Here is a 26,351-nt window from a genome sequence, read left to right as displayed (position 1 = left end):
TATAATGGACAGATGTAAGGAGATGGACAACTGCAGCAAATGGGAAGGCTGAATGCATTTGGTAGATTGCACATGCATAGGACAAAGTTACTTTTCAACACGCATTGTTTTTATTTCATGGCGTTGTTTTGTTTTTTTTATAATTGCTAAGAATCTGATTTCCGATTCCTTTTAATTAAAAGTTCTTCCAGAATTGGTGGATATGGGATTAGAAATTTATTGAAGAAATTCTAATGGAATAAAAGGAATTTCGAGGCGAAGTCCCAAGAATATCGCAGATGTGCATACAAAAGAGCTTCAGGTAGAGGGATGAATCCAGTTTCTGTCCACACAGGTGGTGATAAGAAGCTACCGCAGAGGTGGAAAGAGACTAAGGAATTAATCAGTTAAGCTCCTGGGAAGCAAATACTGAAATTAAAATGGGTGTACACATCCTATGCTAAATCTTGTATCAATACTGCAACACTGCTTTCCAATTCATATAATTTATAGACCATGTATGTTATCAATTTTCAGTTTTAAGTATTAGGTACACTTATAGCCGCGAAGTCCAATAACATCCTGGGCTGCACTGGGAGTGTTGCCAGCAGGTCGGGGGAGGTGATCCTTTCCCTCTGCTCAGCCCTGGTGAGCCCACACCTGGAGTGCTGTGTCCAGCTGTGGGCTCCCCAGTACAGGGGCACACTGGAGCAGATCCAGTGTGGGACCACAAAGATGATTAAAGGACTGCAGCATCTCTCATATAATGAGTGAGACAGGTGGGATTATTTAGCCTGGAAAAGAGAAGGCTCAGGAGGATCTTACCAAAATGTATAAATATCTGATGGGAGAATGTAAAGAAGACAGTGCCAGACTCTTCTCAGTGGTATCCTGTGACAGGACAAGAGGCAATGGGCACAAACTGAAATACAGGAAATTCCATCTGAGCATAAGAAAACACTTTTTTTACTGTGAGGGTGGTTGAACACTGCAAGAGGTTGCCCAGAGAGGTTGTACAGCGTTCATTCTTGGAGTTATTCAAAACCCAACTGGACAGAGTCCTGGGCAACCCGCACTAGGTGACCCTGCTCTGAGCAGAGCAGGTAGACTAGATGGATCTCCAGACATGCCTTCCAGCCTCAGCAATTCTGTGATCCTGTGATTTCCTGCAATTTCTCAGAAAGCGGACAGAGCAATATATGTAGAAGAAGGCTGCTGCTATAAAGTCTTATTTGGTTTTATTTCAAGTCTGAAATACGGAATTGTCTTCAAGTATGACTAACTGGTAATTTTTTAAGTGTTTTCATATTTTACTTTAAACGTTTTCTCTCCCTTGTGTTTTCTCAAGGAATGCAAATGTGAGTTCTCATACTATAAAAACACTGGCTTTGAAGCTGATTCAGAAAGGCAAGATAGAAAAATGCCTCCAGTAAATTAAGACGTATAGAAGATTGCTCCCTTTGCTTGATCTTACCTGTGAAGTCTGAGAATCCATGGAAGCTCTCATCATCCACCCTGCAGGCTTCCATCAGGCTACTGAAGAGGGTGCCAATGGGGTCCAAAGGGTGTCCCACCCAACCTTCAAGATTTGTTATTGAGGTAACTCCTCTGTGGAGAAGTTCTGTGGCAGAAAAGATGGAGGGAGGGAAAGAGAGTGCATGTTAGCCCCTCAAAACAATTATAAAAGTAAAACTGATTAAAAAGCTCTTAGTACAGAATTCAAAGTATTTCCAGTAGCTTCTGCTTAGAAGGAGAAAATAGTATCTTTCAGGGTGAATACATTGCCCTTTGTGAATATGTTAAAAGAGGAAAAAAAAGAAAAAGAACAAAGGCCAAACATTTTGAGCAGCAGCAAAATGTATTATGGGTCAAAAATTTCAACTGCAGTGCCTTTTGAAATCTCTCACTCGATACCAGTAACTCTTCTGAAAATGTCTGCTGAAAAATTACAGCAAAGACTTCTTTTGTTAAAATATTCACAACAGTTTCCTCATTCAAAAAGATGCAGTACCATTTTTACATTTAAGTTGATTTGATGGCACTGAAATAAATGAAAATATTCTAAAATATGTTCCAATTTCGTAAATAAAATAAAAGCTTATCTTGCATCTAAATATTTACTGAAGTAATAAACTCAGGATGACAGGTCCTTCAAAAAAAAAAGAATAAAGTGTTTAAATGAGGTATACAAGAAAAAATTGTCCTTTAAGTGGATCAAGTGCATTTTTTGTTATTCTAAAATTTCAGTCAACAAATACCTTCACAGATACTTTGTTTTGTAACCCTCACCCATCATTCACTTAGAACATGAAAAAATTGGTTTAGCATAGTGAACTGACGGAAGTGTGGTTGTGGTAACAGATGTTAGAGATTCCCCAAATCCCTTTTTTTTTTTACTAGGAGTCTTATGGCAACAGCTCCCCTTTGACTTCAGCTCCCAACTTTTTTCCTCCTAGACACATGCACATGACTGAACTGAGAGAGATCAGACACATTATGGGTGACCATTTAAAAACTGTATAGAAGCCATTAAGGATGCTCTGTTTCTGTGCCTCTTCCTGCCTCCGCTCTCTCTTGTTCACGAAGTGCCATCTTTCTGAGTAACCATATGTATTATCACAGAGCTTTCAAATCCTGCTTCCTGCCTATTTAAATGTGTGGGGCTACAAAATGAAACACAGCCACATTCTTTTTTTAAAGAATCCACTGATATGTAATATGAAAAATAAATGAGTAAATCATTGTCTTACTAACAAGTAGCCTGTACTAAAGACGACAGGCAGAAGCAAGTAATATTACCAAAAAGGATTAATCACAGTGACTTCTTACTGACTCACTTATGTTCTATTTATTCTATTGTGCCTAACTTATGAGCTTCACTCGTGTCATGCCAAAGTCATATAGACATTTAACTTCAAACTACGCAAGTGGTTCCAGGGATGTCAGATCAGTCACATGAATAAAAGCTAAGCAGAAGCACGTGGTGTTTGCTCAACTAAAACCTAAAGCTGGGCTGTAGCTGCAGAATTCATCTGCTTATTGAGAAGACCAGCACATTTTGCAGTATTAAAAGAGTGTTTTATAAAAAGTCCACACATAAGAGGAAAAAAATAAAGACGCACTGAGTGACAACATAGAAATGACAAACTTCTTCGTTTCGGAGTAGGATGGATCGCATTTCATATGCTCCATTTTTTATTTATAACAGCATAATATTAGTTGACAGCTATAGAAACTGCTCACAGGGAAAGGAACTTAACAGAAGTATTAAGTGTCTAGATACTGCATTAGCAGCTGGGAATGAAAAGGAGCAGTGCTACGACCAACACACTTGCAGCAGACCCTTCACACCTGCCAGTGGTACGTACACACATACACACACACTCACACAGGACCCTCCCTTCTTACCCCCCCACCCCTCAGTCTGAGAAGCTAGAAAGGCTGCAAAGATTTTAAGGGAACACTTGTTAAGGAAAGATACGTTACATGATAAAGACTTAGCAAATTCACCTAAGTAAGAATACGAAGTGCTTTTAAGTTTTGTTCAAATCTGGGATCCACAATAATGCTCAGAAAAACCTTCTTCCTTGGGTACCATGCAAAAAAAAAAAAAAAAAAAAGGAGGCACATAGGAACTGCCAGCTCATTTTTTTTTCAGTCAGGTATCTACCTTGTCTTCTAAATGCTCATTTCTGGGAAAACATCTGCACACACCTTTGAAAAATGTACACATATGACTTCACATTGGTATTTTTGCCTACACTGTATAAGGATACACATAGTTAAGAGTAGCAATGGAGATCTAAAATAAAATCTGAATTAAGGGAATTTGTAGCAGCTGAGAAAGTAACTGCAGTTTTTCCACATGCATTCTTTAACCACAAAGCCATCCTCTTCTTCCACTGCCTCTTCAAACTAACAACAAAGTTCAGTGTGGGATTATTTTGGGTAGCAAGGATCACATGGCATAGAAACTGTATCTGAAGGAGAATGTTCCTTCAAAAAGAACAGGGGTAGTGCTCAGAGGAACACCACAGAGTATTTTATAAAAACCAGTGTTTCAAAAACCAAAAGTAAGAGCAATCCACCTCTATTCAGAAACACTAAAGCATTATTTTAAGCATATTTTAAGCATTATTAAGAGAACAAACTGCCAAATTTTGGAACAAACTGCCAAATTTGATGAATTTCTCTAGTGCAGACTTTGCCTCATTGTTACCCTCAATGTCAACTTCAGGCTTACACATCATAAATATATAGTTCAGCTAAATTACATATCAGAGAAAAAAAAATTATTTTAAACACCTGACATGCCAAATGCAAAGCTCTGTTTAAAAGCCTGTAAATTAGACAGGGTATTTTCACTGTGTAACCAAAACCCTGATTGGGATAAAGGCCCCACCATGCCAGACATACTGCAGAAGGCAGAACAGCGCCCGTGCCCTGCAGAGCTCACAACCCCGCTTACAGAAAGCCACTGACATCCAGAATCTGATGTTACCACTATGATCGTTTGGACCGAAGAGCTAAAGTCAGCTCTTTCACTTTCATTTCAAAACCGGTTTTCTCATGCAAAGTTCCAGTCTGGTGTTATTGTCACCTCGGCACGTCCTTTGCCCTTCTCTCTTCCCCACATTTACCTTTCTTCTGAGCCCGGAACATTTCCAGCTGTTTCTGCTGCTGCCTTCTTAGTGTATTAACAATAGCTATCGCTAGCCTCAGTGCTTCTCGTGGGTATCCATGAGATCGTAATGCGTCCACCCTTGCACAGGCTGTAGGAACATGTTCTAAAATGGAGAAAATAATTGAGGAATAGCAATGCTTCCATGTCTGCAATGGCCTGTTTTGCTAGGTTACTCAAAAGGGCTTTTTTGTTTGGTTTTTTTTGGTTTTAAAACTATGCAAGAGAGACTTAGACTACTTCTGAGCCAGCATTTCAAGGGAGCCTCTGTTCTTTTTGCCAGGCTTTTCATTCATCTCCCCACCATCCCCCCCAAAATAATGCCATAGAAAATGAACAAAGCAGTAAGTCATGGAAATGTCTTTCCGGTTTAGCCACTTACCATGCCAGAGGGGCCACCCGTGAGAGTCAAAGAGCGAGTTTTCAGTGTCGTCATGGTAACAGTAGTTGGTGTATAGGTCACTGCTGATAATGTGCTGTAAGTGGCTGTCCTGCCAGTGCAGATCGCACGCCTCAATGGCTCGAGTGAACACCGTCCGATGTGGCCTGTTCGATGAATCTGTCATTTTCACAAGTTCAGAAAGCTGCATCAGCTTTTACTCATTCATATGTGAATCAGTCATTCACGGTATTCTTGTCTTCTGCCTATTCACCGACCCCCAACTGACGGCCGCCTGCCTTGCCCCCCTCTGCACCAAGCAGCACGCAGATGACATTTCACATCCTACTAGTGCCCAAAAGCTCAGACGAAGTGTGTGCCATTCACTTTGCGTTCAGAGAGCGATATCTACAAACCAGCATGGCTGATGCTAAACAGGGCTTTATGAGATGAAGGACGTTCAACAGCATGTACAGAACTCCCCTAAAAACAAGCTAGAAAGTATATGGCACACAGCTACTCAAGCATCCCCAGCTTCTCTCCTCCTCAGACCCAGAGCTGCCAGGATGAGGGACGGATAAACATCGCATGGAAGACTTTTAGTTGTTCTCTTTGAGAAGTGACATTAACTTTGAGCACTTGCATTTTTTTTTTTTTTTTTTGACACAAACATATACAAATACTGTAAATAAAGTGAGGTACTGAGGCCATGGGACTGACATAATCCTTACTGGACATCTTCCTATGGCAAAATCACTCTGTCGACATGGCACTAGGTCTACAAATGTTGAGATGCCGTGTCAGAGTTACCATTAGCCTGCTCAGGTCGGGCTGAACATCATGAGATACAGAAAGCAGAACACCTCTGTAGGGAGCTATATGCTGAATGAACTTCTGTCCCTGGCTAGCTGCCAGATTCAAAAACGAACCAAGTTATTTCCTTCAGAGGTAATCTTCCAAGAAAAAGAAACAAGGAAAAGCCCATCTAAGTCCAAATCTGCCACCTCCCAAGCATTTAATTTTAACTTTATCATAATTATATGAAATACATATCAAAATACTGAGAGTTTTGAGGATTATGAGGGTTTTTTCCCAGGTAAATATCCTGTGTCTTCCCCAGTTATTAGCAAAGTAGCCATCTTTGCTTGAAAAGGACTGGACAAGGCTTCCGTCAGATTTGATAATCACATTTTAGATTAGAAAGCATGATATCAAGTAAGAAGAGACACCTCCTCCAAAATGGCAGTGTTGCCTCTGCACCCCACACACACCTGGCAATGCAGACTGCACGTACAGAGCACATCCCAGATAGCTGCTTTAGTTTCTCACACTCAAGTTTAATGCAGTTGCAACAGATCTCTCTTTAAATAGGTATCAAAGGCTTTGTAACTGCAAACAAAATAAAAACCCCCAACACCAGAAGGAATACAAGATTATAGTCAAGCAAAGAAACAACGGGCTTTTACATGACATACTTCAAGGACATCCAATTTTCATGCAACACGTATTTAGAAGCACCAAGTGAAAAGTTAGAAGACCTAACTAAACACAAATACTTGCTTTGAAAACATTGCAGCCCCAGCACAAAAACCCCCACCTATTGATCCTTTCGGCAAGGATAGTATTAGTGAAAATAATTTTGGCTGGTCAATGCTCAACAAGAAAGTTACTTGTCCCAGGAAAGAGTGCTGAATTCTGCAAGGCTAGAGTATATAAGATAGAGGTTATATTATATGTTGCAGTCAGTGCATGTGTTTAGGCTCACCTTGGTTAGCATTTGCACCCTGAGGCAAAGCATTGGTTAAATTGGGCAGCTCGTTTCCATGGTTTCCATCTTCCCAGGGACAAACATCGACACTGTTCCATTTTTTCAGCTGTTTTAGCCAACTGGCCTTCTGCTCCAACTTGCAGTGGGGATTTAAGACTATACACATCCACAGAGCACCTGATTTTAAAAAAATGGCTAAATTATGTTTTCTATTAAAAATGCAGCAGCCAATGACTAATTGCAAACTTCTATACTGTAACACTTTTTCTCCCCTCAAAGGCTACACTGCTTGCTTCCCAGCTATGCCTAACATCAGGCAGACTGAATTCCCAATGCAGGAGCTTGGAGCTGGTGTGGCCCATCTGAAGGAGCTGAAAGACTGTACCAAGCCAACCTTCTCAATTAAAAGGCATTAAGAGGTCTTTTGTATCAGAAAATCCAGAGTTCACAATTTATGGCTCATCAGACAGGAACATCAGTCAAAAGCAAACAAGAATTCACATAAAGTTACAGCAGGAAATTACCCAAGTTATTCTTCTAATTTTTGTACCAGAAGCGAATATTGTTTTCTATGAACAAGAACTATGCAACTTCCAGCTTCACATTACAGGAACCAAAGAAGTGCATTAATAAGACATGTATTTTGTAAACATATACTTCCACACTCAGAACCCAGCAGAAGTACTGCTGATCGTATAACTCATTCCCAAACACATCTGGGTCTCAGAGATCCAGTAAACACTGGTTTCGTGCAGTCTAATAGGAATAAGATATTTTTACTGCAATTACTTCTGTAATTTGGTTACACTAGAAAATTTGTTTTACATTTTCTGTTTACGGAGCTCTAAGGGAAAGTTAATTTGCGCTGACATTTCACACATACCGTCACTGTGAAACCTGCTCCCTGAGACTATATAGCAGTGCAGGCATAAATACATCAGGGTCTCTAGCAACAATTTTCAAATGGAAAGATTTTTCTCTAAATCAGCTGTCTCTTCATCAGCGTGAACTTTGACAGAAGCATGAAGACATCTGAAAGTACTGTTTAGCAACAGTTCATTTGCTCATTAAGAATGTGCCTTATACACTACGAGAGACTTAGAGAACATGCTTAAGCTATGCAATCTTCATGACAGGCTGAAAAAAAAAAAGAATAAAAATGCAGCTGGTTCTGCTAGGATAATAAAGTTCTCACATTCAAGTATTCTTTTGCTAACTAAGAATGCAAAATGGATACCCAGAGCACAGGCCATCACATTACATTCATTCCTAAAGTAACTCGGCATGTCGGTATGTCACAGCACAGGAGCCAGTGGAAACACAGCTTGATCCTTAAGGTTGAAAGTCCCCTGCTATTCAGACCAAAATGGAATGGGGAAGTAATTTCAAAGAAATCTGAAAAGCACAACAAAATATGATATGGTACAGTGCAGAACACCAGAGACACACTACACTATGGGAGATTATTACTGCACAGTAGTTAAATACAGTATAGCAAGTGTTGTTGGGGTTTTTTTGTTTCTGTTGGGTTTTTGCGTGTGTGTGTGTGGGGTGTTTGGTTTTTTGTTTTGTTTTTTGTTTTATGGCTTTATTTAAGTGTCTGAAACTTCCCAGGGAGTGAATAAGGCAAATACTATTTTTAAAAACAACTTTTAAAATCAGATCATATGATTTTCTTTAGACACATTCAGATGGGACATTTTGGAAAGCTTTGGAGAATAGTTAACTTGGGTTTGCTTATTTATTTTCAAAATCAAGTATCACTTGAGGGCACTAAGGAGACACTGTACCTCTCAGCATCTAACAAAAAAAAAAAAGGGCAATGTAATACTTTGTAACCAGATTCCCAGTGTTTTTGGACTGAACCAAAAGCGAAGTGGAATACCTTAACTGCATTTGGTAAGTATTTCAATCATCCAGCAAGGCAGAACACACACTACTGATTACACCATGCCTCTACAAAATGAGTGGCCTTTTCTTTTTCCATCTCTCAACCACCACTAGAGGCAAAGGAATTCACTCGCCACCTTCAGAAGCTCCACTATGCATGCCGTACATCGAAGAGGAAGGAGAGGGAAGAAATACCCCCAAGTACCAAGATCCTTTAAAAACTTATTTGGTTTAAAGAGGGAAGCTATGTCAAGCATAACTACATTGTTAGCACCGATTGTCTCAGAAACCCAGGCTATTTTTATGCAAATGAAGCACAAGGACAAGTATATTTCTAATAAACCCCACACAAACCACTTAAAATTTCAATAGAACGCAACTGCACCCTGCTCCCAGTGACTTCAGGGCGAGCTGCATGCACATCTGAGATCTCACCCAGCTTTCACGGCTGCCCGGTTCCCTGCAGGACGAGGAGTGCGAGACAAAACTCCCCCACAACAAGAGAAGGGAACAGAAAGAGCCTCAGGCTCAGCTCCTGTAGCGCTACAAAGGCTACCATCTGGGAGAAGGATGCATAATGCCAATGACCCCACACTCCTCAGCCTATTTGGGTTTCTAGGTTTTTTGGTTGGGGTTTTTTGTGTGTGACTTTTTCTTCTTTCTTTTTTTTCCCCCCTAGCATGTGTGCATTTGCCTGTATTCATATTTCTTCCTCCTCCTGCTCCCTAAGCACCTTCCCCCTCCCCTGACATCTGCTCCATTCTGGCTCTTTCAATTCACTGGTTCCCGTCCTGCTCCTAGTGCTGAAAAGTCCGAGGAAAATGTTCGTTTGTGCCCAGATTTTTACCACATGTCAACTGGAAGGAGCCTGGAGGATATTATTCCTATTTCACTCTGCTGCTGCTCAGTGGAAGCCCCCTGAGCTGGCCCTTAAATGTCACCACCAACCCGAAGGCTTATGCTGGCCTGACAAGAGGTTCTCTTATTTTCTGCCTAATGGCTCCCATATGGGGAAACTGCTGATCACTCTTACCCCTTACTACAGATAAGACTTATGGAAAAATGAAGAGCAGCTACTTGTAATTTGTGGGGAAGGTATCTAAATCCATTTCCAGTGACTTCAGCCTGGAAACGGCTGTTGGCAACAGTCTATACTCCAAAGAAGTTTCCCAAAGTACGTTCCTGACATTCTCAAGTTTAGCTGTTTGACCAGATTTAATGATGTCACCAATGCCACCTGCAATATGAACAAATGTCTCATTAAATGAAAAGAAAAAAACCCAACAAAATCACAAACCAGAGAATGTGTTTGTGTTTACATACTCTGTTTTTCTCTCCAACACAGCTTGCTCTCTTCCTCCTGCCTCCCCTTCCCCAGGCACCAGGTATCTTTTCATACTGGTTCTCAGCAGGCTGACACATCTCCTCCCCCGAACTACATGCTACTAAACCAAAAGTAAGTTCTGATCTAGATCCCTTGACTGTGACCTACGTCTTTCCAATACAAAACTCCTCACAGCACAGTGGCAAAATGATCACAACCCAATATACAAAAAATTTTCCAATTATCTTCTGGGGGAAAAAAAGACATGCTGCAACTGCAATCTGATATTAATTTCACAAAGGAACGAATATTAGAACTGTCATACTGCAGTGAGGAATTGCCTATTTTGGTTCAACATTAATCCTCTTGACCTGGAAAAAGCCAGTTTTGCCAAAACAGACCTTTGGTTCAGACAGCCCTCCTTTTGAAAATGCACGGTTGTCATTTACCTTTAGTGTGCCTCACACCACAAAAAAAAAAAAAGGTTACATTACTGCTTTACACAATGCATGCCTTCTTTGTACATACAAGTGAACATGAGTACTTTTGTGTTTCTTAGTAGACATCCATACCTTTGAATTCATGGTGGGGAAAGGGACAGCATGCCTTTATAATGATTACATTTTAAATATGCAAATTCAAAAACATTAAGAAGTATTCAGTCACTGCAAAAGTGGGTGTCGTAATAATTACACATCCTGTGTATGCATGTATTCAGGAAGCCAAGGGAAGTGCAAGGAATGTATACAGACTCTCCCAAGAGATTAAGCATTGTTCAGTTTTTATAAATCCCATTATATTTTACTCTTGCCCCAGTAAATGGGAAGGTGGTGATGGAAACAGTTGGGGGGGGAGGGGGGGCGGCAGCTAGGACACTGACCATGACTGAAGATCCAGCATACAATTCTGTTCAACTGTTTGATTACAGTCTTCCCAAGAAATCTGCTTTTCCAATAAATATTATACTATCTTGTCAGGGCCACTGTGTAGCTAAGCTTGGGTCAGCATCTCCTTATTTACAATACCTGTGTAATCAACGGCTGAGACTTGGCCTTTGCTCTGGAATTTTACATTGAATATGCTTAAGATCAATCCATTCATTTGCAAAATTAAAATATGCAAGAAACAGATGCACATCTACTGTGACATTTCTTTGCCCTTCCCATTAATGCACAACTCCTTCTTAAAAAATAAAAACTCATAAGCTACCAGGTTAGTAGCATTTGATCATTTCAAAGAAAACGGACCCAGGTAGTCAAGATCACTCCCTTTGTGCAACAGACAAATGAGCTTCAGCACTTGCTGCACACTTGCCACTGTGCCCCATTTGAGCCTAATCAAGTCTATTACAAAAGCATCATTTTCCAGCATTGGAAGTGCCAGAATAGAAACAATAGTAGGAGACAGAACCTATGAACCCTTTAAAGTAGAGTGTCAGCAAAGGATTTAAGTGGTTTACATGTGGTTTTCAAACACATACACACTTTCACTGGGACAGCCACTTGGAAACCTCAGAGAAGGTAGTGTATGGTATTCATTGCTTCTCAACAAAGGACAAGGGCCTTCAGAAAGACTGGCAAAGCCACCTCCCTCCTCCAGGCCCGGAGTGATCTCCATTAGAATAAACCATAACCAGAAGTCCCACCGGAGAATGCTCCAATTAAACAGTTGCTTTTATGGAATAGTGAAGATAGGCAAAGCACTTCAGTGCTGTTCTCTCCTCAATAAGAACCCCAAGGAAAAGTACTCTCAGCATTCAGTTGGATCCAAGTTGCAGTTTTATTCATAAAAACAATTCCTTAATGCATTCTGGTTTCTCTGTGCAGCCTTCAGAAAAAAAGACTTTCTATGGGTGCTGTGTTTCTTGGAGAACAGAATGTTTCATTTTGCTCTAATTCATTCTATTACTGAATTAAACTTTGATGTATTGGTCTTGACAAGTGCTTCATGCTGATTGTATTGTGTATGATAGTATAATCACTCCCCATGCATTTCACACTAGCTGGCTGATTAATGCAATAGATTACCTGCAGCACTGAAGGCAAGAAGGAATCATTGCCCTTCTGCACACTAAACTCCAAATGTGCATTAGAGAGAGCGGAGGTGTAACCCAGGGACAAAAAAAATGCCTAATTCCTTAAGTTTCCCTTTCTCTCTTGCTGCATACTGCTGCTCCAAGGGTTAAAGGCACATGTGTATTTGGCTGAAAGGAAACAGCTATTTACCTATTGAGATTCTATTCTAAAAGCTATCATCAACTACATGCTCTGATCTCTATGTGTTAAGTAACGAAAAACTGCTCTCGTCTTCCTATGTTTTCAACTTTTAGCACAATGGAAAAATGAACTAACTAAGCACTTCTGTCATTTTGCATGAGCCCTTTGTTCTGGGTTATGCCTTTTTGAGTTTGTTTTAAAAACTGCTGCATCTTTGCAGACACTCTGCCATTTGACCAAAGCCGTTCATATAAGAATAGAAATTTGCTTGAAAGGTGCAGTTTACAGTATCATAGCCTAAGACTACAACCTCCCTAAGAGAGCACTTAGCATGTGTCAACATGTCCATTAGATGCCCCTCCATGCACGTATTGTCCTCTGTAACCACTGTAGCAAGGCATGAGCAATTAGTCTGCAAAGCTGAGGAAAGTATGAAGCACCTGCAAATGAATCTCACTGATTAACTTCCCTAATCAAACGATCAACTGAAGGTTAAAAGCATTGCTAATACTAGCACAAATAGTACAAAAATACTCCTTTATGAGTATCTTAATATGATTCTTCACAGTTTTAAGTAGTTGCCAGTGTTTACAGCTAGGTGGTGAACACAAAGTGTGTTCCTGCCCAAAACAGAGATCAGATACTTTATCAAATATTTTAACACTTTCAGCAGTCACAGTCTATTTTCAGAGACTTTGACAATTTTCAGAAGAAAAGTTAATATGACTACTAACTATAAATACACTAACCCACCTCTATTTAAATTTATCATTGAGATGAATGAATTCCTCTCAGTTTTTTTAGGAAGATGCAAAACTGGAAAGTTTGCTAAGTTCATCAAACAAAACAAGATATTCATAAACAAAAGTGATGAAAATACCTCTCATTTTTTTTAAAAAGTGGAGCAAGTGCAAACACTCCCTTGCATAGTGGAAAGTTCAGAGGGAAAGTATGATTGCCACAACTATGCTCACAGAATGTAAATAACCCACTGTAACTGGCCAGAAGAACACATTCTGATTGTCTAGTCTGAATTCCTTCCTATTCTAAGATTTCTTGAGTTACTTTCATCTTCCAGTCCAAAAGTGATTGCTGAGTTTTTACAAAAACAGCATACTTCAATTAAGATTTCTAATACAAGAATCTAGCACAGCTCCTGGTTAGCTGACCTACTGCCTGGCTACCACAACTCAAAATTCTAAGCTTATTTCTAGTTTTCTAGTTAAATTTGTCCAGCTCCAATCACAATTTTCAGCTACCTTTTGTTTGCTTGGCAGAAGTGTCTTCCCTATCCATTTTTTAGTCTATGTAGGTAACTTAAATTATGAAGGATTTCCTTTGTCTTGCTTTGATAGACTCAAGCTGACTGAGATTCTTGCACCTCATTTTAAATTACTTCTCCAATTTTTCAGTTATTTTTCCAGTATCCATTCAAGACAAAAAACTGGAAAATACCACCAGGCTAGATTGCTGGACCACAGTGAAATCAGTGAAGACTCAGTAATTCCTCTCCATAAATCTATTACTGCTCTCTAGCTCTGATATTTACTAGAAGTGGTATTGGAAAATTAAATGGCAGCTTAATATTACTGAAGTATTAAAGAGTGAGAGGAAGGAAAAAATAATGCTAAGAACCAGCTTGGGCTCATAGTAAAACTCTGCCCCTTAATCTTGGCAGTCATGATTCCACAGTTAGGGCCGCAATGAGTTTTGTACCAGCTCCAACACAGAATAATTTTTTAGGACATTTGTAAGTAAATCAGTTCAACAGCTTAGGAGTAAAAACTTCAAAAACTGTTTTAATGTGGGTACTTCAAGAAATTTGGCTCCTGCTGTAGAATTACTTTCCATCCAACTGAACTAAATGGAAAACCAAACTTTCTGTATGGCATTAAAAATAAGCCCCTCAAGCTATGCTTATAGACTAAAGTTAATTACTTCCGCATTATTCCTCAAATCTGATAAATGCCACGGGAAAGAATACCCTCTTTGGAAATAGCTCCCACTTACTGTCAAACTCTGGCCTCATACACCCTCATTTGAAATACCATTATGGCACATGCCAATAATGAAGGAGGAAGGAAATAATCCCCAGAGAAGATGGACAGAACCCATCTTCGCAGAACTGCAGCCTGGCTTCGTTCACCGGGGAAATGAAGGTGACAGCAACAACCAAGACACTCCAGGGCCATGACAGCAATTTCTTTAAGTTGTCATCCATAACTCAGGCCTTAGAGCAGCAAAACTGTCTTGTGATGCTAACTCAGAAGTACTGTTAATTTACTGCCTCCAATAGCACAAATCATTCAAATACACTGACATATATTAACAGCTTATTCTGTGACAGAGCAGATGTAACCTTAAGTGCACAAAACTGAAGGCACATGTCTTTTGTAACTGTATGGCAACCACATCATAGCAGCTAAGACTAAACAAAACGAAAGTAAGAGAAGGATTATCAATAAGCAAAGACAGCCTACTGGATATGATACAGTTGAAGACACAAATATGTGTAAGATATCACTCTACCTAGAAGTGCGACAATGAAAGACCAAGGGAAATGGTGCAAAGCGTGGCTCATCCCATCTCCTTTGAAACATCAGTCTTCCTACAGCTTTCATTTCAAGGCCAGAAATATACCATGTGCAACTGATTAATCTAAACTTAGAAATTTGATGTTAACTTTATTTTCTACAGATGCAGGGCACTGGTACTCTCCTTAGCTTTAAGGCAGAACACGATGCAATTAGAACGTGGGATACTCAAAGAATTCATGAAAATACTGATGTAAGCTTGGCACTCAAATTTGAAACTTAGAGCCTTGCTGTACCATTTTTGAAATACCATAAAATGTGGGGGAAAGTAAATGTTTCTACTGCATAACTGATCCTAAAAAGGGACTGCACGAAGTATGCGGCTCCAGAAAAACGGTATTGGAGCACAAAAACTGTAATGAATGCTTAAATTTTGTGATTCTTTCTCATGGCAGCCCTTAAGTAGTCATCAAATCTAGCATCAGGAAGGAACTTCTCTAGGGGCATACTGGCAACAACCCTAGCTGCTTTTGTCCTTTTTTCCCCTCCACTTAAGTACTACGCAGAGATAATCTGTTTAGAACAGCTGGCATGTTCCATTCATACAAGTTTGTCTCTCTAATTGCGAAGGAAAGGAATGCCTGAGATAGAAATATAGATGGATAATAGCTTCATTTAGTTAAGGTTAAAAGAATCTCACTTGGTATTTTCTACAGATTAATATAAACTTTTATCAGAAAAAACTCAGAGTGGTTTCCAAATTAAAAAAAAAAAAAGCATTATTTAACACTCAATCTTTAGTTTGCTCATGGCAAAATGGTAATTAAATCTCTCTTAATTAATCTATAATGATTCCTTGCCTAAACTCAGCATTTAGAATTAAGTTTCAGATGAGGAGCAAAAAGTTACTAATAAAAATTTAGGCATGATCCTTCAAGAAATATATTGTACTATTTCTCTACATGACATGACCTTGTAAAATGATATTTTAGTTTTAAAATTTAACTACAAAAATGTATCACTAATCCAGGAAGTAGCCAAAATACCAGCAAATGTGAACACAAAGTAGACCATTAGGCTGTTCCAACGTTTAAAAGTGGCCCACAACAGGGCAAAGTGCTAGTGAAAAACTCCCAAGACTAAGACTACTAGAACTACTAGGGCAAAGACATGTTATTCCACTCAGGAAATACCTTTATGACAAGAATCCATTTAGTATGCATAACAGAAAGTATTCTAAGGATGTTACCCAGGAAAGCTTTATCCCATGAAATGAGGCTCATGGCAATATCAGGAGAGGTTCATACACTTAAAAACTTTAGATACCAACAAGTGGTTGAGGTAGACAGGAGGAGCTTATGCATGAGTATGTGGAGACTACCCAGCCAGAAGTACAAAATACCTTTTAAGTTCTCCTCAATGTCATAAAATAAGAGGACCAACAGGGACCAGGATCAGCATGACACAAACCCAGAATACATTCACCAATTTTATCCACTGCCCTGCCTTGCAAGCACTCTTCAGACATACCCTCTTCCACATGACACAGCCATCATATTTTTGTTCCACAAGAAACTAATCCTTGACTTAAAAAAACAGCTCTCCTCCTCCTTAAACAGTTCTGAAATATCAAAACAGAGGAAATCTACTATAAATGTTTGTTTTGAAACATGCAAATTATGTGAGGTTTCTTCACCACAAAGGCAAGCAAGAGGATATAAAGATACTGAAAATGGTAGTTCACAAAAAAAAAAATCTATCCTGTAATCTACGTGTTGACAAGCTGTTGGGCTCCATCACTCCACCAAGCAGTAGATACTTGTCTTAGATTCTTCTACTTGACTGCCTTCATCAGATTAAGCATCTGGGATTTAATTTAACAGTTTCAGCTTTATTAAGCTGTCACAAGAGCAGCCCCGCTTTGATAACAGTAGCTGCTCCAATTATGGCTTGGTTTAGGGTTGACAAGTATAATGATTCATTCGTGGCACATGAGAAGCAATAAAAGGTTGTTTTGCATTACAGCTTTAAAAATGTGGGCACTTTTTTCATTTAATTTGTCACTTAGCTTTTGCTAAGAGGACATTTAAATTGCAGTAAAAGGCAAATGGGGCTTTTAGTTTAAATGTAATCCCCATATTTAAATGATCTGTAATGGCGCAGTGTTGGAGTGGGAACACTATTGTTTCACAGTGGGCCCTGATGGTGACATGTGACATTTGTATTCAGGTCCTGTATTATCCATGTGGCTAAAGGGCTTCCAATTTCATTTCACAGCCAGAAGCCTGCAGAAAACACCAATTAACTTGCAGATCCCATTTGCCGACAAAACTCAGCCTCTTCCCGATGTCTGGCATCTGGCAGTGCTCAACATTTAATTCCAAAGCAGAGCCTCGCAGCCATCATGATCCCAGGACTGGAGCACAAAGTCAAATTTTCCCCTTTTTTAAGGAAATCTGTTCACTTTCGTAGAGAACAAGCAGATTTTACTTAATTTTTCATGGATGAATATTAACAAATTACTGCTGTAGTAAGATTGCATGGTCCATTTTTTCCCTCTAGACTAAAAGAAGGTTAACTGACCTTTTCTTCAAATCAGAGATCTCAACTCAACAGGCATCAGCAGATATTTACTGTGCATTTCCATATCCCCCCATTTTACCAATGCAATTTAATTAAAAAGGCAAATCAAGGGGCTTCAGATAATTAATCATTCTGATATACCGAAGTCTTCAACCATGGTCACCAAGAGTTAAACACCTAAAGATCAGCATGTGAAATTTAGCTATTGAGATATCATTTAAACAGCAACAATGTGAAGAATTCCAACTCCACTCTAAACTCTGGAAAGTGCCTTCATGTATTACCGTGGCAAGCTGGAAGCGTTTACCAGTGCATCACTGAAGTTGCATCTAAATTCTTCTAGTATGAGAGGTATATGAGCAAGCCTTATAGCTTTGACCTGTAATCTACAATACTACACCTTTGGAGTTCCATAAGTAGCATTTACCTCAACCCATTCTTTGATGTACAACAGGGGAATCTGCAGAGCAGAATTATTATATTCTTCCTCCCAATCTAAAGGCTTTAAAAAAAACAACTAGCTAGTTATGTGTAAGGCGTTTTTGTTAACTTGAGGCTTTTGAACTGTAAATTGCTTACAGAATTAGCACTTTATTAGAAAATCTCCAGGTTCATACTTAGATGTGAAGTATTTGTGGGTTTTGGGTGGGGTTTTTGGTAGGGTGTTTTGGTTTTTGTTATGTTAGGGTTTCTTTGTTTTTGTGGTTGTTGGGTTTTTTGGGGGGTTTTTTGGTGGGTTTTTTTGGTTGTGGTTTTTTTTTTTTTTTAAACCAGCACCTTCAAACATCAAACCCCAACCTGACTTCTACTGAAGTCAACAATTTACACTAAACTTCAGCAGGAACTCTGATCAGAGCCCAGTGTGTCCTTCCAGTACGCTTGCCAATGCCCAATGCCAGGCAGGAAGCATCAGTTAAGTCCTAATGAAAGGCTCAAGTGACCTAGTCAAGGAGCAAAGCTGAAGTTATTTAAGTATGCTTAAAAACCTATGCCAAGATGGAACTGACAAAATGGCCATATGCCTAGCAGTTGGCAGACAGCATACCAGGGCAAGCAAGCAAGCCTTTATTAAGCAGAGTCTATATTTACATACTTTTTATGTCCTAAAATTCTCCGTAACTACAATGTTAAATTGCTACCTACCTGTGAAATCAGATCATATATAAAACTTTTTTTAGAGACATACATATATGCCACTCCCAGATTACTCTGAAGAGATAATACAAAGAGTTAAGTATGCAAAGGCCTGTCTCACTTCCTTTATTGATATTTTAGTTCTCTGACATCCTAGAAGATGACAAGACAGGAAGCCAACATTATTTTAGAACATAATAACATCACTCCCTTAAACCCAATGTCTGAGTTATTTCTGCCACTACTGGCACAGACCATATGTTGCCAGGGCCATCCTGCTCTTCCTTCTGCAGCTTGCTATTCTAACTCTGGTCTCCCTTAAAATCTCCTTCAACTTTTGCACATTGACATTTTTTTCAGAGATGCACGTTTCACCTGGAAAAAGGCATGTGTTTAATTTGAGTGAAACTCAAGGCAGAATCCTAGCAAAAACATGGCAGCAGCTTGTAACTTTCACACAAGGTAGGAGTCAAGCTGGAGAGATTCATCCAATTAACAGCAATTTTGAGGTAACTTGCTAAGCACCAGTGGAAGGAATCCTACTGGTGTGGGGAAGGAAAGGACAGTTTAGCAACATAAATACAAGCTGGAGGTGGAAGAACCAAGTTAAGTTCTACCCTTAGCCTACTGCACACCTGAAGCGATTTAAATGTATTTCCAGTTGAAACCATGGTACCTGATCAACATATTTTGATACTGTTCGAGGCAGGAGAGCAGTTCAGGACTGAAACAACAGTCTGCCTCAAATTGAAAATACAGCAGCTGAGGTAGTGGTGAGGCTGGGAGTGGCACTTGTAATTCTGATTAAACAGAGGTAAACTAATCAATTCAATTAATCTAAAATACCACTTATTTGATGCTGCAGGCAGAGAGATTCCACCTCCTCTACCTTCAGACAGGTGCTGTCAAGAAAATGATGTTAATATGAAACTGATGAAACAAGAAGAGGAGGCACTAAGACAATTTAACAAAACCTTTTATGTTTATTGGCAGCATGTGGTAAGACTGCTACAGGTAACAGATGGAGAACACATTTCTGCTTCTCCCACCACCTACCAGCTCAACCCACATAAGCAATGAAGCATGAGACCCTCTAGTTTTCAGTATGGTGGGATACAATTTTGCTGCATACATGTCCAGCTAAGCACATACCCTGCTTAGCAAAAACTGTTATTCCCCAACAAGCCAAGGCATCATAAAAATGACATACCAAGAGTTACGCTTGAAGACAAGTAGTTATAGCTACACTGTCTCTGACAGAGCTTTGCCTGCTCTGATATTACGGCTTTCCACCACAGAAGTCTATAATCTCAACTAGATAGCTAGTGCTTTATTAGCCTAATACTTCATTTAGAGTGAACATAATTTATGCTAAACAGGTTATATTAAGCCTTAGCTCCACCAGTCAACATGCAATCAATCATGATCATCTTTAACCTTTAACAGTGAAAAGCTTAAGTTTTGCTTTTGATGCTTCCTTTCTAAATGAAGCATGTTATTCTTGCTTGGATTTAATTTCATTTAGCTTGATTTTGGACCTTTAAAATATATCAAGAGCATTATGGTCTTTGGCTCTCTTCTCTGCAGTGTTTACAAAATATCCCATAGGACATCATCTGTAAGGTTTTTTGTTTGTTTGTTATTTACTATTTATTTATTTCTATGTTCCATGCCACGTAAGTCAGGCATAGCAATATTGACCAGAACACATCTCAAGACAGACTCCTTTAAGTCTAGACTTGAAGTGTCTTTGAGTGAGAGCACAGGTTCTGTGAACTATGAGGCAATTCCATTTAAGCTGTGTGTCTTCAGCTTGCTTTGAGAAAGCCTCCAAGACGTATCCAAAACCTTATTACAGCTAAGAGATACACATTACTCCCTTCACCCAGACACTCAGTGAATCATCTTTTAGAGAAACAAATCAGATTTACCACTGTATTTTAAGTAATTCAGGTTGTCTTTTATCACTTTTATCTTCTACACACTTATTACACACCAACTGGTTAGTAGTTTGTTCCAGTACCTTACACCTGTGAAAGCAATGCTTGTGGTTACTTAATATTCTTTCCACTCACCTACCCACCTTTAAAATATTGGTGACGTTTGCATTCAAGTTGTTTTGAACTTCCCCTCCCTATCACAAATTCCTATAGATTTTGAAAGCTTCTGAAGCAGTAATTCAAAACTGTATTAGTGAGTTTCTGGAATGCTTTAGAGCAAGTGTCCTCAGACCTTACCAGTTTAAATATTCCTTTCCCATTTCAGCCTGTGTTCCTCTCTCTGTTGTACAACCAAGTCACGTATCTGGTCACAACTGACCTTTCCTTAAAGCAGTGTTAATTGTTTTAGCCCTCTGATATCTCCTTTCCTGCTCAGTAATGGACTTCTACTTTCCTTTGTTGCCATCTTCTCGTACTCTTAATGAATCTTCTCTTTTTGTCTTCTTTTCCTCTCTAGTTGAGAATCAATTTCTCCCTTAACCTTGCCCGTTTAGCACTAGTGGCTTATATACTTACCCTCAGTTGTGTAGCTATGTTTCCACTTTTTGCTTTATTCTTTTTAGATCCTCAAGTACTCACAACCTGTTGCAATTGTACTTGCTTCATACCATGCTTCCTCTCCTCCAACTGCAATTGTCTCACGCTGCAGATCAGAATTTCAATTTCACCCAACCTTAACTGAACAAGCCAAACTGCAGAAAACTGTGACCTGCTTTACCTAGTACCACAATAAAGTTTCTCTCCACCCCAAATATGTAATTGTTTCTTCATTATACATATGAACACCTAAATGATTTTGAAGTCTGTGCATTTACCCAGTTCATCCCAGAGCTGCCTATACTTGTCAGTCATTGCAGTTCCTTGTTGTCTCCAAAGTGACAGACGAGGGTCAGCCATGAACTGTTCCGTTATCAACGTCAACATGCGAGCTCCATTTGAATCTCTCATCTTTAGCATCTCTCGCACCTAGGAAATGAGTCTTTTAATACAAACTTGAAAAACAAAGAAATCAGTACAGACAATATGCTGCAGTGTTTATTCCACCCCTGTTAAATAAGAAATGTAATTTATATGTGTGATGTGAAATTTTTAACTAGAAAAAATAGTCTGCCTTCCCAATTTTAACAATTCTTGGTTTCAGTAGCCCATTGCAATTCTTCAAAGACACTTCTTCCACAGGTAATCCATAGGTGTATTATGCAAACTGCTGCGAGACTAATTTCTACAGGTTTCTCCAGCATCTTGGGGGTGGGAAGGAAGAGAATGGCAAAGCTGCAGGCAGTTGAAATGTTACTTCATATCCTTAAACTGATCTCAAGACATCAGATTGCGGTGCATTGATGTACAACTCACTATTAAGCTCCCATTGCGTTCCCAAGGCTTTGTCTTGTTTTAGACAACAAGACTTTGAGTAAGACTCGAACAAGTACAGACTGGCTTGGGGAATAGGGGAGAGAAAAAAAAGGAAGGTTTAGAGTACTCAACACACCTTTGCAAAAAGCAAATTGAGCTGCTTCCCTGATCCATGGTATCCACCCTGGGAGAGGAAGAGTTTAACCTGTTCTTGGACCTGTTCCTCATCCAAATGCCAGCAGTTTTCATCATCTATGCTAGCACCCGCTGTTGGGTCAGGAGCTCCTGCAAACAGCAAGAAAAGAAATCATTATGATCTATATAAAAGAAGAGAGGTTCATGGGTCCAGGGGAGAGGACTACTACAGAAGTTTTTAGATTTGTATTTTGTCCTGTTTTGGATGTCTTGGCTCTAACCTAAACATTCTTTAAAACATTCTTAGAAATTACAGCCTATGAAACGGTATTTAAATAAATAATATTTTATAACAAAAAATTAAAATCAAGGTGAGTTTTTTTCCCTCCCATTTCAGCAGCTATACTAGAATGCTTTTACAAGGAAAATTAGACTTTGCAATCTTGCTCAGGTTTAAGTGACTGCTAGTGAGTGCTGCTATTGATGAACACAAAGAAAATCATCACCTTGGTGCCTCTGAGCTGTGATGGCTCTGCGAACCTAAACAAAGAGTAAAAAAATCCCCAAACAAATCTTAAGTCTTAAAGCACTAAAGGCATTTCCATCATAAATAAGAGTTACAGCTGCATAACACTGCGGTGCTTCCAAAGGAGCATTTTTACATAGGCAATGTCATCAGCACAGAGACAATTCAGAACCACTCTACCTGAATTAGCCAACTGTGAACTGAAGTGACTAGATTCACATCAGGCAGTGCTTTGGCCACAGGCTGCTCTAATTCAAATTTTGCAGTGAAGATCAGTGATTTTCCACTGGTTGCCTCTTCTAAAGGCTGACAAAATTAACTAAAACAAGTTCTTGCACCATCTAGCAATCCAAATTTTTCTGAAGAAGCCTGTGCCTCCACTAGATATTTTTTAAAAGGTATTCAAACTGAAAAGGCTGAAAAGCACTTATACAGACTGCCAGGGAAACAACTCAAGGCAGTGCATCACCATACCAGATGTAACGTATTTTAAGCATGCCCAAGACTCCAGTTAAATTGACATTTTGATTTTGGGCTTGTCACAACTGTGTAATCTCTATCTCCATTAGGTTTTGAGAAGATGTTAGAAATTGAATCACATTACACAATCTATCACTTAAATCTCAGCCCATGTTACCTCTCTAGCCAAAAAAAAAAAAGGCTACTGGTAGGGAAGGACAATTACATAGTCAGATTTGTAAATACTTGCTTTTTCAATGAAGTCCTGAGAACCTGAAAAGCAGATAGCTACAACTCTTCAGATGTATAGGAATTAAACATTGATTCTATTGATTCAAGCCTTCATTTCATAATTGCAGATCTGCCATGTAGGTGAAGCTTTTAAGCGGTCGCAGAAAATACAACTGGAAGATTTAAAGGGTCAGAGGGATGTCTTGTCTACTAGTTGCTGAGAGAGTAAAAAAAAAGTCTTACAGCTCAGCAACTTCCTAAACTGCCTCCAACTTCAGAGCCTACAGCTGGGAATGCTGCACTGCTGTATATATACACACACACACATTTAGATTAATAAGAAATTGTGTCTTTGAAGATGTGAATGAACTCTCCTGCCTTCCACAGGAACCATAACACTGTCTCAGAAGACAGGAATCAAGCCCAAGACAGTACAAAACCTCAGGAATGAAAAACCTCTTCTGTGAGTGCTTCCATCTTTAGTATGTTAGTTTTGAGGGGCTTTCAATTCAGTCAGCTACACAAAACACATATTGCTAAGTCTTAAGATTCAAAGAATGAGATAAAAAGGGAAATCAAGCCACATGAGAACAAGCAGTACAGCTGTTGCACAGACCCAGGTTTGCAGTATCACCTTGCAAATAGTTTAAATATTTCATTGCTGTAGAACACAGAGGAAAGACCTGTGAAAAGGAACTATATAGAAGCACCAATATACAAAATACACTTATATTTATCTCTCACTTCAATGGATATTTGTCTTTAAATAATCTTGGTATGGCTACTTTTAAATTGAATTAAAAATAGCCCAAGATTCCTCAGCTAAGCTTCCCTATTTAGGGAAAAAAAACCAAAATTCCTTCCATAACTGTTTACATTTTATCAAAAGCTCATTGGTCAGTTTCTGCTAGAAGGTTAAATTTCAACACAGCTACCCCAGATTCTTTAACAACAGGGTTCCTTTACAGGAACTAGGGCACCCGCTGCCCTGGGCCAGCAGCACTGTTCCCAACAAGGCCTCTTCTCCCAGCACGATCCCAAATATACCTTCCCCAGGGGCTCAGCATCATTATACTTATACCTGCATTGCTTTCATGCCAGTAGGCTAGAAGACTGTAAAAGCTGAAGACGCCAAGCTGAGGGTCTGAGCTGTATGATGCTGTTCAGCACAGCACCATGCATACGTCTGACTCAAGAGTAATTTTTCCCTACAAGATCTTATATAGGCTACACTCAGTATGATCAAAATTTTTCATCAGGATGCATAAAGAAATTTCTGCATACATGTAACCAGTACCAGCTACAGTTGTAATTCACTGATCTTTCAACACCATTGGCAGTCTTCAGCAATAGCCACGGACTAACAAGGCATGGAGAACACGTGTCCGATCAGGCATGAGTCCAAACCACCTTCCCAGCACGGCAGCAGCCAGGCATCCTAGAGGTGCCATTGGGGAAGCCTGAGCTTCCACTGCCCGCATCACTCTTGCTTTGGAGTCAGGACATGGCCATCTCCATGTCTCTCAACCAGGCACTTTTCGAGATCACTACGTTCACTTACAGTCAGGTGAACACTGATTGATCTAGCCCATTTCCTCTCCCACTGAAACACAGATCACTCTTGGGCAATGGACAGGATTTCTACACTGCCACTTTTCTTCTGAAGCCATGGGACCAGGTGAGTAGACAAGAAACTATCTGAACAAGCAACAGGAGGGAGCTGCCTTAGGAGCTGTGAGATGAAGCCCTAGCAATAGTCAGCAGGAAGGCTCAGGTTCAACACCAGGCAAAGCTGAAGGTTCAACCCAAAGCTGGTGGCTTCACTCAAGGTGTAGCGCAGCCCCGAACAGGCACCATGAGGCTTCGGCAGATGGACAGTTTGGCTGCAGAGAGGAACACAGGCAGCCCTGAATTTAATCTCTGCAGCGCAGTCTGGTACCAAGACCAGATCCCGTTCCCCACTTGTAAACTGAGGATAATTATTACTTACATGCTTTAGAGGGGTGTCATGAGGATAAATTAGTTCACATTTGAACTACGAAAGTGAAAAGCACTGTATAATTATACTAAATATTAAACCCTGTAATTAAACTGTGTCAGTTTATAGACACTAACATATTAATCTCCCTCCCTCCAACCTCTGGCTTTTTCAACTTCTGTCGTGACTGGTCTTTGAAATACATTTTACATCATGTACTTACAGTTAAATACAATAAATAAAGTATTTATACTCAATATATAGATACAGGCATACATACATACTCATGCTCTTTTACTAAAATTACAAAATTGCAATCTTAGCAGGAATATTGTGCACAACTGTTTGTAACACTGAACACCCAAATAAAATTTGAAAACAGGGTAATATTCACGGTCATAGCAGGCTACATGTTAACTATAATCAACTCCCAAGTTCTAAGAAGCAAAAGTGTTTAAAAAAAATAAACACTTTGATCATTTACATAGCAATTTTAAGAGAAACTGCTTTCAAAATGAGCAACCGCTTTCAAGAACTGGTGTTGTATATGGAGAACAACCTCAAAAAGTAAGTAGAAGCAAAGCAAGGAGCAATGACTAAAATAGGCTAAGAATTGCCTATATTGCAAACTACACAGGTACAGATCAACAGTCAAATCTGGTTAAAACAACAGAAAGTAGTCTTTAAGGCAAACTACTTCCCTGATCCTTATTTCTGAAGTATCACAAGAGTTGTCTTAAAATGAAACCATGCCAAATTACTCATAGCCATACTGAAACTTTTTGGAACTTCATTTTATAAAAATATCTTTAATTTAAGTATACAAATGAACTGTAGATCAGTTAAATTTTAATAAATATCATCCCACGGCAGCATTAAGGACAAGAAGATATGGAAAAATGATTACAAATAAAGAGCATGACTTACTGAGTACTATGTAAAGATTGAATGGTCCCAGCTAGAAACCAGTACTGCTATATGCTGATTCACAACAGAGTAATAATTGATTTTATAAACTTAGCATGCTCAGAATTATTCTAAACAATAATCACATAAAACCAAAGATCATAAAATTAATGATTCAAAAATAGTTATGCCTTCAATTCCCCAAAAGATTCAAAGTTTAGACACTTCATCTTGTACTTAATTTCAGAACTCTTGGGTGGAATATAACAACAGCA

General features: G+C 39.3%; 1 protein-coding gene across 1 annotated transcript in view; it reads right to left on the bottom strand.

Annotated features, from left to right (window-relative positions):
• Positions 1-26,351, bottom strand: part of ZSWIM6 (zinc finger SWIM-type containing 6) — a 116,190-nt gene that overhangs the window by 20,897 nt on the left and 68,942 nt on the right. Inside the window, exons 3-8 of the mRNA XM_075488572.1 lie at positions 21,978-22,126; positions 21,304-21,454; positions 6,805-6,984; positions 5,043-5,219; positions 4,620-4,766; positions 1,454-1,600 (exon numbers count right to left, since the gene is read on the bottom strand). Coding sequence (XP_075344687.1) covers positions 1,454-1,600; positions 4,620-4,766; positions 5,043-5,219; positions 6,805-6,984; positions 21,304-21,454; positions 21,978-22,126 — 951 coding nt within the window. The remainder of the gene's footprint in view (positions 1-1,453; positions 1,601-4,619; positions 4,767-5,042; positions 5,220-6,804; positions 6,985-21,303; positions 21,455-21,977; positions 22,127-26,351) is intronic.

The sequence above is a fragment of the Mycteria americana genome, chromosome Z (assembly GCF_035582795.1).
Source record: "Mycteria americana isolate JAX WOST 10 ecotype Jacksonville Zoo and Gardens chromosome Z, USCA_MyAme_1.0, whole genome shotgun sequence".
Lineage (NCBI taxonomy): Eukaryota > Metazoa > Chordata > Aves > Ciconiiformes > Ciconiidae > Mycteria > Mycteria americana.
The sequence above is the reverse complement of the archived record's forward strand: the minus strand, read 5'-3'. Positions and strand labels throughout refer to the sequence as shown.